A 14,807-nucleotide genomic window follows, 5' to 3' on the forward strand; every position below is an offset into this window, starting at 1 on the left:
GGATAAATAGATTCTTCTTCTGTAAAGACTCAGGAGTACAGTTTTTGTATCACCAGACTTTATTTATGGATGATGAGGAAGAACCTGTTTAAGAAAATATGAAAATTGCTTGCTCAGCCCTTTTGCTCTTATGACTATCATGACTTCTGTTACGCACAAATAGCAACTGTGGTAATGACGCATTATAATACTTATAATTATAATCATTATAATCCCAGATCTAGGAATATATCATACCTTATAAAGCTCTAGCAAGGAGAAATGGAATATGGGGGTAAAGCGTTTGACAATCAAATATAAACTACTTTTATGTAATTGCCAGCAAACTAAGTAAAATGATGTTATAAATGAGTCTCATTTCCCAGCTTTGTTTAAAGTCTTTCAAATATCTTTCCACTTTCCTCTCATGCTGTGACCTCATTCTATGAGTTTCACTGAAAACGGGCTCTATGGAAATGGCACTGATATTAAAAGCCATCCCTCCTTCTTCCTCTAATTCACTGAGTGTTTAATAAAGACAGCGTGCCTGTTTACTATGGTAGAATTTACATAGATGCAGTTTCTGAATCTAAGCAAAATGGAGATTAAAATAACATTGAGTTCCTTCCTCCAGTGCAAACTGGCACAGAAAATATAGTGTCCACCCAGAGCAGAGAGTGTGAGTCCCTTCACCCACCAGTTCTAGCCTCCCCTCCCATCCAAGCTGGGCATCAATCATGTTAGAGTTTGCCACCCATTGAAATAGAACTTCAAAGGGGGAAATGAGATAGGATAGCAAATTCTTTTCAACTAAAGGAATAGAGCAGATAGAGTTCCCCTTGCTGGCTGAGTCCATTCTCAGCCAGAGGGCAATGGGCAGGAGGATTACCCGGTGGTGGACAGCAGTCTCTCCCCTTTTCATCACCTCTTCCTTAGCTCAGGCCAAGTGTAGAGGGAGGCTGTGGGTGAGCTGGACAGAGTGCCAAAGATGTGATTGCTGGCGGATCGGAATTTTCTCAGACCCTCAACCAGGTGTAATAAGACATAAAAACACCACACCTGTCTTTTATTGTACCGTCCTTCGTTTTCTTATATTTCTTTTTCCAACTTCTAGAACTTTTGGGGTCTTTATGACTATTAATATTAAAGAGACATGCATGGATGTTCTTATTTTCCATGGAGCCATGGTGGCCTTACAGCGTGCCAGCTAGACTTACGAATGCCAGAGTTCTCTTCAACGCTCTCATTATTCAGTCTTTCTAGATCATGCCACACTTGGACTTTGGGAAGCTATAAGGCAGAATGAAACACCGTCCCTGCCAGGTTGCTGGAGCCTGGGCTGGCTCAGCAGTCTGGACGGGCTGTTGAAGACTGTCCTAAAGGCCAGTTCCAGTGAATGAGTCTCCCCACACGCAACCTGATATTCAGACCAGATGCAGCTCAGGTAGTTTCAGCAATCAGAACCTTGTGGCTAGGGCAAGGCTTCTGTGGGCTATGGTCACAGCATTTAGGGGTGCTTTTGCAGACGGAGCACAGGAAATGAGCCTCCTCCCGTGGGGCATACACAGAGAGGAGGTGCGTTGCCAGGAACAGACCGTGACACCTTCTTCTATGGCATACTTAATGGCAGATTCTGAGAAGCACACTGGGACTTCATGCTTAATATTTATGCTTGCATATACCAGTGATCCGTGCCAGTGGAACATGGATTAAAAAATCCACAGAGAAGTCCAGAGTTAATTTTAGTTATTACTTCAATCCAGCCCTCCATCTCTTGCATGTCTTGGTTAGGTTGGGTGTGAAGAACTTGAGAGCAACGAAGGCTGTTAAATACTGAAGTATTATATGAAGAATACTATTATGAAGAATAATAAGCAGTTGCTCTTTCCCGGAGAACACTAGAGACCTGCGCCCGTCTGGAGAGTCTAAAGGCAGTGAGTGTCCTTTGATGGAGTTTATACTATGCCCAGGGACAGCTCCTTTGAGTCCCAGAAGCCTATGTACTCTTCAGTGTTTCTAACTTTGCTTCTTTGCCTCTTTCCCTTCTTTCACAATCTGCTGCAGAGGAGATGAACAGCAAAGAGAAATAAAAGATTTGAGAAGCAGCGATTGCAGTGTGTGGCTGACTAGCCTCCATGCTTGCCTCTCGGTGTTTTTGTTTTGACCCTGCCACATAGATACTTTGTAACTGAGTGAAGGACTTCCCTTCTGTGTGCTGCAAACCTCACAGTGAGAAGGAGGTAATAAGAAATGGCATATAAAATGCAGGACTCTCAACTGAGCTAATCCATCCACAAGACCTCTAGATCAGTACTTGGTATATGATAAACAACGAACATTACTTATTTGTTATCACAACAGCATGAACCCACAGTGCTTTCTATCGGCATAAAAACAGAGACAACATTTTTGTGTTGATTAAATCTACTTCACAGTTTTCCAAAAGAAAAAGTTTGTGTGAGTGAGTAACTGACAAGCTTCCACTATGAATAGGGGTCTTTCACCGCTTCTTAGACTATTATCCAAGATATGTCATATTTGCCTCTCATATTAAAATGAAGACCAAAATATATGCTAAAATATTTATGCTTTATCAATGTAGAAAGGGCATGTTGACCATGATACAGAACATCTCTCCTAGGCACCTTAATGCAAGAACACAACTAGTTTTGGCACCAACAACAATAAAAAAGAGTTACCAATTTAAAAAGCTCCTCTCTTTTGATTTGGTTCCATAGAAGATATAAAATAGCCAATATCTCAATAATCACTTTAAGATCAGGCAGTGGTGGTACTCGCTTTTAATCCCAGCAAAGGCAGAGGCAGGTGGATCTCTGTGAGTTTGAGGCCAGGCTCGTCTACAGAGTGAGTTCCAGGATGGCCAGGGTTACACATAGAAAACCTGTCTCAAAAAAAAAAACAAAAATACAAACAAAAACCACAAAACACCATTATCAACCAAAGGTTATTTTGTCTAAAGTCTAGGATTTAAGGGCAACTCTTTCCTGCAAATGAATAAATCTGTAGCTGACTAAATGGTCTACCTTGTGGCATCTCTGCTGCTGGTTTCCTGAATATCAACAGAAGAGCTTTTGGCTTCTTTCAGGCATGGTTTCCTCATCTATAAAACAGTGGTGTGTGTTATGACAGTAGAACCATACCTAACTTCCCATTCCTAGGTGAGGTGAGGGTAGGAAAGTTATTAATGAGAGTTCATAACTCGGTAGTCATTCAGAAAAACAGTGCGCGTGCACACACACACATACACCATACAAGATTTCAGCCATCAGATCATAATACTATCAATTATCATATTCTATTAAAACTGAGACATTTATTTTTATGGAATAATGCAGCATTCTCATTATATATATAGACATCAGTAATGTTCTTTTCTTCTTCCTCATCATCTCCAGCTCTGCTCCATGTAGACCCTCTCTTCATCCCAACACAAAAGTTAGCAACCACAACCGTAGAGATTGAGACAAAAAAGTTGTTTTGCTGACTCAGGGGACACCCCTCCTCCTTGTGATTTCGAATCCTTCCCCATAGACAGGGTGTGTGTGTGTGTGTGTGTGTGTGTGTGTTTGTGTGTGTCCTGTTTGCATTTTCATGGGGGGTGGGGCAGCAGGGTTTGTGGGAGAGAAGGTGGAGCAAAGTTTCTTTTTCCGGGCAAAACGTTCCTTGTAAAAGTAATGCTATATATACATGTTTATATATAATCTATCCAGTGCAATCACAACTGCCCTGCCAGACACTATGAAGTTCCACCTTGGTCGATGTATTTCTGAAGTTTTAAACAGCTGTCTGACAACAGCTGCATTTCAGTAAGACTTGGGCAGGTGGCTCCAGATCAGCCACTTGCCACTCATAGGCAGGCTGAGGCTTCTGTGTTCACAGTTCACAGGAAAGAGTGTGTCTTCTTCTGTCCAGAGTGGATGCAGTGGTGAGGGCATGGGTAAGGTGGGAGGTGGAGGCTGGGTCATGAGGAAAAAGTCTGGCTTCTTTGTACTTCTCTATCATGGTTTTTGTTGCAAATTCATACCAGTGTAAAAATTATTCACAGCAAAAAGTCTCATTTTCTTCTCTTCCAAGAGTGCTTATAGTACATCAGCCAGCTGAGCAATCTCACCATAGATATTTGCAATGCTTTGGCCAAAAGTCATTAAATGCAACTTAAAAGGGATTAATTTGAGACAACATTTCTGTAAACTCAGTTTTTGGTTTTCCTACCATACTGGGAGATTTGAAGCCTCTGCCTTTTCACGCTCTCTCACCCACTAAGCCAGAGACAAATGCTGAGTCCCTGCTGGAGGTCTGAAGACAGAAGCGGGAGGGGAAGCAGATCAGCTCAGAAGATGCTCACTGAGACTAACAAGGACCTGCAAACCAAGACCAGAAGCCATTACAAACCCATCTATGTTAGCTCTGGCTGTCACCAATGGAACTACTCAGAGACCAGTAGCAAGGACGGTAGTCTGTCTAAAACCCATCTAGACCGTTGACTTGATCCTGAGTCTACAAACCTGAAAATAAATAAATAAATAAAAGTTGGCATGGCAGGCGGGGGGGGGGGGGGGGGGCAGGATACTTAAGGAGGGTGGAGACAAATGCACCATTTTTCTAACGAAACTTACACACTTCATCCACAGCCGGTGGGGTGACTGTGAAAACTACAAACTTCACCTACAGCCGGTGGGGTGGGTGTGAAAACTACACACCTCGTCCACAGCTGGTAGCGTGAGCATGAAAGCTACACACTTCACCCACAGGACAGGCAGAGTAGGGTGAAGCAAAGCTGACGGAGACTTAGAATCTTCATCTGAAGAAAGGGGGGAAGGGCAAAGGCCTAGCCAATACTTGGCCTTATTTTAAACGTTTGTCATTTGCTCTAAAAATCAAAAAGAAGGCAAGCCCTTCAGATCACCCCAATTTTCACCGGAATGAAATGAGCGCATTTGAAGCTCAACTCCAAGATAGTCATCTATGGTCTTTGAATTACCATCAAAACCAGCCTAACAGGGCAGTTAAGCTGATGTAAGAGACCCCAGGAGTCACCCGTATTCTGGATCAGTGCTGCGCAGCATCAGTGAAATGCCCTGGCGCCATAGGCACCACCGGAAGAAGAAACAATGGAGCCTTTTAATAGCATATTTTATTTAACCCAATATCACCAAGAGGCAACTGCTGGACATATTAGAACATGCAAACTCAGTATAAAATGTTAACGAGGTGAGGTTTTACATAGTTTTTTTTTCTTTTGTAGTTTTGGAATTCCAGTGTGTATTATGTCTGACAGCACATCACCGTTCATCCTAGCCACAGGGTAAAGGCTCAGTAGTCACATGTGGTTAGTGGCTACGGTTCTGACCAGAGCAGGCTAGAATCTTTCCAGCGAACTTTCTTCAAAGAACAAAAAGAGTCCTCCTCTGTACCACCAAGCAGCCAGGCCGAGGGCAGGGGGCTACTTTCTAGAGACATCTACCCGTAGACACAAAATGATGGCATGCACTCTCTCAGCCACATGGTCCTGGGGGGTCTCCCAAGGGAAGTCGGGGCGCCTGGAGCTCAGCCCAGAGTCGGGTACAGTGCTGGAGGGGCTGCGGGGAGACTGCACTCCCTCCTCCGCTTACCTGAGTCCACGCTGAGGCCCAGACTCTGGGCCACGTCCCCGGTGGGGCTCACGAAGGGTCCCCCAGGCGCGGCCCACGCGCCTCCCGCCGGCTCGCCCTTGGCGGCGAGCTCGCAGGGCGGGCTGCCGGGAGCAGGAGCAGAGGCAGGGGCCAGGCGGCCGGAGCGGCCAGAGGCTGCGGGCATGAGCAGCGGCCCATAGCGCGGATCGAAGTGGGGCGCGTAGACCTCGTGCACGGCTGGCCGCGGGTAGCCTGAGGCTTGCGCTCCCAGGGCGCCGCCCAGCGCGTAGGGATGGTGTGGATGCGGGTGTGCGTGGTGCGGGTGTGCGTGGTGCCAGTCGGCCGCGCCCTGGTGCAGGTGGCCGTGCAGCGCAGCAGGAGAATAGGGGTCGGCGGTGAAGGGCAGCTCTGAGTGTGCGGCGGCCAGAGGACTGCCCAGCGGCGCGGGCACCGGTGCCTGGTACGTGCTGTTCCAGAAGGAGGCGGGGAAGCTGCGCTGGCTCATCGGGAAGGTGCCTTCTGCTGGTCCGGGATGGGAGGAAAGCGAAAAAGGAGTGTCACCGAAGCCTTGCCAGCCTACCGGACAGGGGGCGTAGGGTTCAAGGGCTGGAAGGCTGTGGAGGGGGTAGGTACCGCAGCCTTCACCTCTGGGCGATCTTCTAAGAGGCCTGCTGCGGGTGACAGTGAGGCCAGGTCACTGAGAAGTGATGGCTCCCTGAAAGCCTCCCAGAGGACATTCGAATCACCCAGTTTTCTAGATGGGCTAGCAACAGAATTTCTGATGGTGGAGGAATTCGGAGATTTTAGAAGAGAGCTTGTCCTGTCCCCTTTGGTCCAGGGCAGACAGACTCAATCTCTCTTTTCCAAGCTGCAGATGGAGACCCTTGTCTCAGACCCTGTCTGAGGTCTAGCTGTCTCACTTCCTTCTCTACTGTCTTAACCCTCCCCGCTCCAGAACATGTTCAAGGTAGGTGTCCGTTAGACCGGGACACCAAGGATAGACTTCCGAAGCTTGTTATTAATAAGTGGTGTTATTTTCTAGAGGTCTTTCAAATATTACTCCTCTCGCGAGAATTCAAGGATATGAGTCAATAATAATAAAAATAACAATAAAGATAATAATAAATCAGTCATCAGTATTGCTAACAACTCCCTAGATTATGGTAGAATAAGAGAAGGGCGCTTAGGTAGTTTGTTGCCTTGGGTAGAGAAGAGAAAGACATTCAACTCAAAGTCCCTTGTTGAACATCTCCTCTGGGGAAGGCATAGGTACCACACGCTAGAAAATCTAAAGCGACTTGGAAATCACCTTTTGAATGGTGAACAAATGTCTCATTGAAAAATAGTTTAGGCAATGGGAGCGAAATAAGAGGAAGTTTTATATCGAAAATGAATGCTTCGAAATCTTGTCTAAGGGCAACGTTTGTGCAAAATGACAGATACTACTTTAGGAATAACTAGGAGAGCAATGAGGGCTGCGATTCCTGCACAGATGACAAATGAAAATTCTCTCTCTCTCTCTCTCTCTCTCTCTCTCTCTCTCTCTCTCCCCTAACAAAAATTTCACTTCTCAGCTCAGTTACATGTGAAAGAATGAACTGCCTGAGCCTGTTTATGGATGATTTTCTCAACTTCCGTGTTGTTGGTAACCGAGGAATTGCAGCTAAGGATGGCTCCCATGACTGGTCCATGGTTAGAGGAGAGCAGTTCTCTGTAGGGAATGTAGAAAAAGGCTTCTCTAGATCACGAGACTGTTAGAGTTTTGTTTCTTTGCTATACCACTGGCTTGCATTATCAGAATTTCTGCTTTAAGATTTCTCAAGCATTCGAAGCCTGTCAAAAGGTTGACAAGTTTTAGGAAATACTCTTAAGCAGATTTCACTTGCAGGGGGAGGCGGGTGGGCAAATTTTCAGAAACTGGGAAGGAGCCTCGTACATTGTTGGCGGAGGTTCTCCTCCATTGGGTGTGGGAAACCTCCAGTTTCCACAGGACATCAATAGACATGTCAAATTTTGATGCTTAGAGCCATCTCTGGGGATTGTTAGGAGGGCAAGTGTTATTCTAATTTTAGAGACCGGTAAATACTGACCTCCACGAGGTTAAAAGACTTGCCCTAGGTCATAATGCTAGAAATTGGTAGAGCCAATGCACACATCTAAGGGCTCCAATTCCAAAGCCAGTTTTTGCCTTTCACTGCTGGCAGGCCACAGCTTTCCTCTGTAGTTTTTAGAAGAGCTTGCGCCCGTGCCTTTTCCCTCTGCGTTGTTATGCCCCCCCCCCCCCCCACTTCAAATGCTGCCCTTCACCCTCTCTCTTAAGTTTACTACTTACTCTTTTAGGACCCGGGAGGCAGACTGCAGCAGGCAGATAAACCTCCACCTACCCTTCGCAGTGGGGTCCTACTCACCTCGCCAGGGTCCGGAGCTCCTGTGTGCTTTGCTGGTACAGCTGGGGGCGTAGCTGCTAGGCTGGCTCAGGGCCCTACTGAAATGTTCGTCCACCACAGAACTGATGTCCCCCCGGAAGTAGGTGAAGAGGACACATCTGGAGTTGATGTACTCAGCTTCGGGTGGGCGCTCTTTCTCCGGGCTGCCCTCCTCTTCTTTTACACTGGCTGGGGTTTGGTTGGAAAACGAGGAACTCCCACTGGCACTGCTGCTTGGGCTGGCGTTGCATTCTTGGGCTTCCTGCATTTTTGAGTAGTAGGCTAGTTTCTAGAAAGAGAAAGAGAGAGGAGAGAGAGGAGAGAGAGAGAGAGAGAGAGAGAGAGAGTTAAAAGTCATTTCTGAAGAGATGGTCAATGTAGGATCATCCTTAAGGTAGCCGTTGAGTAATCGGCATCTCTGCCTAAGCTATAAAAACCAGCACAGTTGCCTCTCTGCCTTCAATATTCCCTAAAGAAAACCTGCCCTCTTTGATACTTTCCCTTCCCAGAATTGCAGGAAAACTGTCTTAAAATGTTGGGGTGAAAAATCTCAGAAGTCATTGGACTGACAGAACAATCAATCAATCAATCAATCATTAGTTATTCAATAAAACAAAGAGAAAACAAAACAAATGAAGAAAAAGCAAACCAGATTGTGAGGACTGTAAACGGAGTTCATCTTTCAGAGCTGCGCTCAGGGCATATAGATTTTTCCAATCAGTCTGCAAGGATCAGGGCGGCACCCAAGTTAAGCTAGCAGTTCTGTACATGAGAACTCAGAGCAGAAACACAAGACACAAGATCATCCTCATGATGAAACAGAAGAGCAACAACAATGAACAAAGGGTTCCACATTACACAATCAGGAATGAAGTGCTACAGAAAACAAGAAGGAGTTCCAGACTCATGACTGGGGAAACTCTGGATCTTTCTAATACATGCAAATTGATTTTTATATGGGCGCCCACAAAAATCTCTAAAGTTGGGGTCAGTTGTTTGCATTCATTTGATTGGTTTGGGTGCAAGGTTTCCTACAGCCTAGGCTGGCCTGAAACTTGCCAAGCAGCTGAGAGTGGCCTTGAACTAAGATCTTCCTGTCTCAGCCTTTCAAGTGCAGGGGCTACAGGAGAATTCTCTGTGTTTGTCATTTAAAACAGATTATTTATGTAAGGAAAAGTCAGCAAAGGATGAGCACACTGGTATCTCCAAACAGAAGTTATGAAAGGAGCACAGTGAAGAAGGTTGGGATCCTGATGTACTCCTGAGCCAGTCACTGTATCAATGGAACTTTAAGACTAGATGCAGCTACTGGGAACATCTTAGAAATGAGCCGTGCATTGGTTATAGTGCTAAATCATTTTCAAGGCAGATGTGGCCTTGAAAGCAAGGGCAGAGGCATACAAAGAGAAGAGATTTTATGTAGTAGACAGGTCTGGGGTCCAGGAGGAAAAAGGACCAGCTAGAGGACCAAAATATCCCTCCTTTTTGAAGTAGATCATCCTACACTGGGAAAGGGCTTCTGGCCCCAGAAGCTGGGGCCCCAAAATTCTAATTTTGAACATCTTCACCACACCCGAATGGCATGTTCTTGCTTCATTCACCATGAGAAATCATGGCGATTCCTAAACGTAACACAAATTAGGACTTGATATTCTAGGTTGGAAAGTTTGCCCGGGAAGAGGGGGCACCTAAAGTAAAATCTATTCATTTTATTATCTGAATATATTGTTGGGGTTTGCAAACAAAATTACTTGAAGTACTGACGCAAACAACAACAGTTCGTTTCACTGTTCCCTAAAGAGAAGACCAGGTGCTTGCTTTCCAGCCTGGTCCGGAACTCTGACGCCGTAGGTGTGTGCTTTTCCTTTTGCCCTGGAATACTGTTCTCAGATTCTGCTACCTTCGCCGTGGACACGGAAGGAAAGAAACAGCCGTTGACAACACACACAGCCCACGGAAAGGAGAAATCAGAAATCGGCAGACTTGAATGAAACTTGGACAGTTTGCAGGAGCGGGGTTAAATGATCTTAAAAACGACTTTGGGCTGTCGCATTCTACCACTTGGGCCCCAGAAGGGTGAGCTCCGGGGGCAGGCCAGTCACACCGGAATAGGGCTCCCTAGAACTCTGCAAGGCACAGGTCTCAAGGCCAGTGCGGTCTGGCTGGTTTCTCCTGAAAACGAATCCAGCAGTTGGGGAGTTAGTTGGCCCGACCTGAAATGGAAGAGATTATTCCCAGGATGATCGCACGGTTCTCCATCTTAGAAAGACAAGGCGGGCTTTTATTTTCTTTTTTGTTTTTATTCCTACGGCCAAGATCAAAGTTTGAATTTCCCAGCGTGAGCTTTGCGGGAGCCCTGCGCACTCGAACTAGACTTTAGGAAGAAAATTCAGTAGGAACCATCCTCATTTGTTTTCTGGGAAGGCTTAGGTGCATATTAGCACGACTTAGGTGCCCTCCCAGGACAGTAAATGGACCAGCTAAAGATAATTAGCTGCGCACCCGGCATCCCGACGTCTTTGGCTGCCTGTTTGTCGCTCTTGGCGCTCAGAGGCTCAGGCGACCTTTCGGGTAGCGGTTCTTTCGTAGTCTGGGGTGCTCCACTGGTGCCCGCCCCACCCGAACAGACTCGTACCTGGTGGTAGGGAGTGTATGCGGCTGCGAAATAAGGCTGCGGAGGACCGTAGACCTGGTACATAACATCCAGACAGCTCATGGCTCCCCGCCGCGGAGGCAGCTGAGTGGTTTCTCATCAACGCTGTTTTGGAGGAGCTCAAGGATGCTGCAGCGGGGACAGTGGCGACAGAGCCCCAGAGTCATGGGCCGCGGGGCAGTGCTGGGCTGGCGATGTGGCCAGCTCGCTCCCCTCCCACTCCGCGGTTCCAGCCCGGCCGAGCTCCCGGGCAGAAGCGCCGGGGCTCCCGCTAGTGCGCATTTAAACCCCGCAGCCCCTGGCGCGCTGACGCTGCGAGGGGGCGGGGACCAAAGGACAGCTATGTTTCGGAGAGTTTCCCGGGACTACCTCGCGGGAAGCTTGTGGCCTGGGTGTCAGGGAGTGAATTCTGAAAGTGGAGCCCCAGACTTCCCTCCCGGAGTAGCGATTTCCCTATTCCCTTTCCACGAGGGACAGAGACTGCAGAAACACAGAGACAGAGAAACCAGGAACAGTGATAAACCAGGGTGCGGGTACCGGCAGAACGCAGGAAAGTCGCAGGCAGGGCTTAGGGCAGAACCTCTGCCTGCAGTCCCCAGAAGAGGTATGGGGAGGGATAGAGCTGTCTTTTGGAATCCCTGCGGGATCAAGGTTGCCACAGATGGGTTAAGAAAGGAGACACGGGACTCCGCGGGGAAGTGGCAGGCAGTGGTTAAGACTTGCTGTCCCATCTCCTGTGCGCTTTCACCAACCCTTGTTCGGGTCCCCAGTACCCCATCTCCTGTTTTAATTCTTCCTTCTTGGGTCGTTCCTTTTCTCCGTTTTAAGTTCTATCCCACCCCTTTCTCTTTGATGCTTTCAACGAACCAACTTGATTCCCGTGGATGGCGCCTGTTCTGTGTGAACTACTTTCTAAGATTTCAAAAGCTCCTACCCAGCCCTCTTATGCCAAGCCGGAGTCTCTACCTGGCCCTTTAAAAGTTCCTTAACGTAGTACTTACATAGCAGCTCATAACTGTCTAATGCCAGTTCCAATGCACATAAGAATAAAATTAAATAAAATTTGTTTTAAAAAAATAAAAAAAAGTTCCTTAACGTTTAGATCAGGGACTTCTTGGTTCTAAGACGCACCTCAGCACTGCAATCATAGTACTTAGGTTGTCTCTTTGGTTAGTTATAAAAGCTGTAATGGTCTGTTCCATTTAAGAAGGCAAGACTGTGAACCATGCCCCTTAGTGATACCTTTTCTTGTCAGCGTTCCCAGCGGTGTGGGCTCTTATTGCGGGTTCCCGAGGTGTGTGTGTGTGTGTGTGTGTGTGTGTGTGTGTGTGTGTGTTCCCGGTGTTTTCTCCAAGCTCCACCAGAAACCCTCCTGGGAGGGGAGATGAGATGTAACAACAGAATCCTCCCTCTAGTCTATGGGTGAATTGACCCATGGTTACTTCGTGGCAAGGTCAAGCGGCAAAAATGTTCTTTAGATGGGAGGAACCTCAAGGAACCGTGGAGAGCAAGTTTTGGGGACAGCGCTGGGGGGAGGGGGCACAGATGGTAAGCTTCCAGAACCCAGAACCAAGTAATGTATAGATGAAAGTGAGCAGAAACCTTTTTATCTGCCAGATTAAGTCCCAGAACTCTGATTCTCGTTCAATTGCGAGCAATTAACTTCTGAAGATACCTCTTTTTTGATAAGAGGAGCATTTGAAATTAAATTGCTGCTTTAATTTAATTGTATTGGAATCTGTATTTTTGCTTTTTGTTTTTCAGAAAGGGGCTCCAATTGAGCTTATAAATAGGAAGCCATCCTGAGGGATTCCTCAAGTAACTATAATGTAATGTATAAACGGTGCTGGACCATGAACACACTATAATCCCAACACTTTGCATGCTGAGGAAGGAGGACTACCAGGTTTCAGGCCAGTCTAGTTTACATAACATGTCACCATCTCAGAAAACCAAAATAAATATGAATGAATTCAAATAACTTCCCAGTACAGTTTTTAGGGGTTAGGCCAAGGTGGCTTAACTAGGGGGCTGGGGTCGCTCTGGAGTTTTATACTGTGGAGGTGCACAGATGAAAGAACATCCCTCTCAGCTCTCTGCTACTCTTGATCAAAAGAAGATGCGCACTGTGCCCATCCCTCTCCCCAACCTGGACCACAATCCATTGGATTCAGGAAGCCTTGCTCCTAGATGCCACACCACACTCACTTGCATCAGGTTGACTATTGACTCGGCAAGGCAGGCTGGAAGCTAGGAGCTGACTCAGGTCACATGTCTAAGGACATCTCAGTAGGCCAGGTGATGCAGGCCCAGCTTTTGCTGTGTCCCAACCCAGTTTCAGATGTTCAAATCTCCAAGTCTGTCTTTGAACAGAGAGGGTCCACTTTCAAAGAGTGCTTCTTTAGGAGGCTCTGCTGCACAGAGGTGTGTGTGTGTGTGTGTGTGTGTGTGTGTGTGTGTGTGGTAGGGGAGCATGCTGGGGAGGAAGCTGAGAGAAAGGCAGGAAGGATGGGGTTCTCTGCTTTTGTCCTCCTCACCTAACCTACTCCTTTTTAGAGTAAGGGTTTAGCCACAGATGTTTTAGTTGGATTGACTCCCTCCCTCCCTCCCTCCCTCCCTTCCTCCTTTCTTTCTTTCTTTCTTTCTTTCTTTCTTTCTTTCTTTCTTTCTTTGTTGGGGAGCTCCTTCCTCTCCTTCAGCCAATAGCCACTGAGATACCAGCCCATTGGGGTGTGGTCTCTCTCCCTTTAAAAAAGCGGCTACTTCCCTCTCCTCTCTCTCTTACTTCCTGCTCCACTCCGCAACTAGACTCCCTTCCTGATTGTGCAGAGGGCTGTTGTCTGGGACGGCGATCTGTAAGTTTTTTTCCCTTTAAATAAATAACCATTCTATTAATCATAATTCCAAACTGGTGTGGGATTGTTTGTGACTTACACCTTTGCCTTCATCTGGCGCCAGGAGAGGAGAGGGAATTGGCTGCTTTTTTAAAGGGAGAGAGACCACGCCCCAGTGGGCTGGTATCTCAGCGGCTATTGATTGGCTGAAGGAGCAGAAGGAGCTCCCACAACATTTCTTTCTTTCTCTTTCTCAGCTTTGGCTTTCTAGGGAAAAATCCTGACAACTTCTTCAGGTCCAACAAGGCCCAGTAATATGTTATATCTGGAAAGGCTCATTCTACCTGGGTAGACTGTGGAAAGGATGGAACGACAATGTAATGGTCCATGACATTGTTTGGTCCACACGTCTCCATCCCGCTTACAGGAGATAGTCTACAACAATCTTGATAAGTAGTGATGGTCCACAAGTTTAAAGGAATATAGGTAACTAGGCAGGAGAGCATTCCTTTCCATCAAAACCATAAATAGGAAAAATTAACAGTCCTAGAGTTTCAAAATACAACCCAAAGTGAAGCACATTACATGTTTTCTTTCTGAGAAGCTGTCAGGCACATGAAGGTGGTATTTTTCAACCTCTCCAGATGGTCTCTAGTGTATGGTGAAGCACAAAGTTACACTCAGGTCCCTTAAACCTTTTACTATCCTATCTGTTGAAGCTACCAAGTCAGGAAGATAGTAGAAGAAACCAAATTTTAGTCCAGAGACTTGGGACTGGGAAACTGATTACAGAAAACTAATGTTTCCATCCCTTTCTCTTCCCTATCTCACTTCCTGTTTCAGAGGAAAGACTTCGCATTAAATAGTTAAAATAATTGAGAATTGAGTTCCCATGTTCAAAAGAGTTAATAAACCATGGAAAAGAAACACAAAACCAATTGTATCAGAATGGGTTTAACTTTCTAATTACTTCAGGATAGATTCAATTTGTTGAACTCCAAGGATTAGACCAAAATGTCCTTTCTTTTTTTAAAATTAATTAATTTATTAATTATGTATACAATCGTCTACCTCCATGTATGCCCACACGGCAGAAGGGGGCGCCAGATCTCATTACAGATGGTTGTGAGTCACCATGTGGTTGCTGGGAATTGAACTCAGGACCTCTGGAAGAGCAGCCAGTGCCTCTTAACCACTGAGCCATCTCTCTAGACCCAAAATGTCCTTTCTAAAAAAAAAAAAAAGTTCTACTTTTAGTTTCTTTTTTTGTGTATTTTGCCTG

The 14,807-nt window shown here is 46.3% G+C and overlaps 1 protein-coding gene across 2 annotated transcripts; it reads right to left on the reverse strand.

Annotated features, from left to right (window-relative positions):
• Nucleotides 1-5,246: 5,246 nt before the first annotated feature.
• Nucleotides 5,247-10,754, reverse strand: Vgll2 (vestigial like family member 2). 2 transcript variants are annotated; one of them, XM_041655013.1, is made up of 3 exons: nucleotides 10,674-10,754; nucleotides 8,021-8,327; nucleotides 5,247-6,131 (listed from the first exon to the last, which is right to left on the reverse strand). In XM_041655013.1, the coding sequence occupies exons 1-3, from the start codon at nucleotides 10,752-10,754 to the stop codon at nucleotides 5,548-5,550; spliced, it is 972 nt and encodes a 323-aa protein (XP_041510947.1). In that variant the 3' UTR covers nucleotides 5,247-5,547. The 2 variants fall into 2 exon arrangements, with proteins under 2 accessions (XP_041510947.1, XP_041510949.1); XM_041655015.1 differs by having other exon boundaries at nucleotides 5,247-6,134.
• Nucleotides 10,755-14,807: the final 4,053 nt, after the last annotated feature.

This window comes from Microtus oregoni, unplaced genomic scaffold, assembly GCF_018167655.1.
Source record: "Microtus oregoni isolate MIOR12 unplaced genomic scaffold, Mior012 000006F_ref0000085, whole genome shotgun sequence".
In the NCBI taxonomy this organism is placed as follows: domain Eukaryota; kingdom Metazoa; phylum Chordata; class Mammalia; order Rodentia; family Cricetidae; genus Microtus; species Microtus oregoni.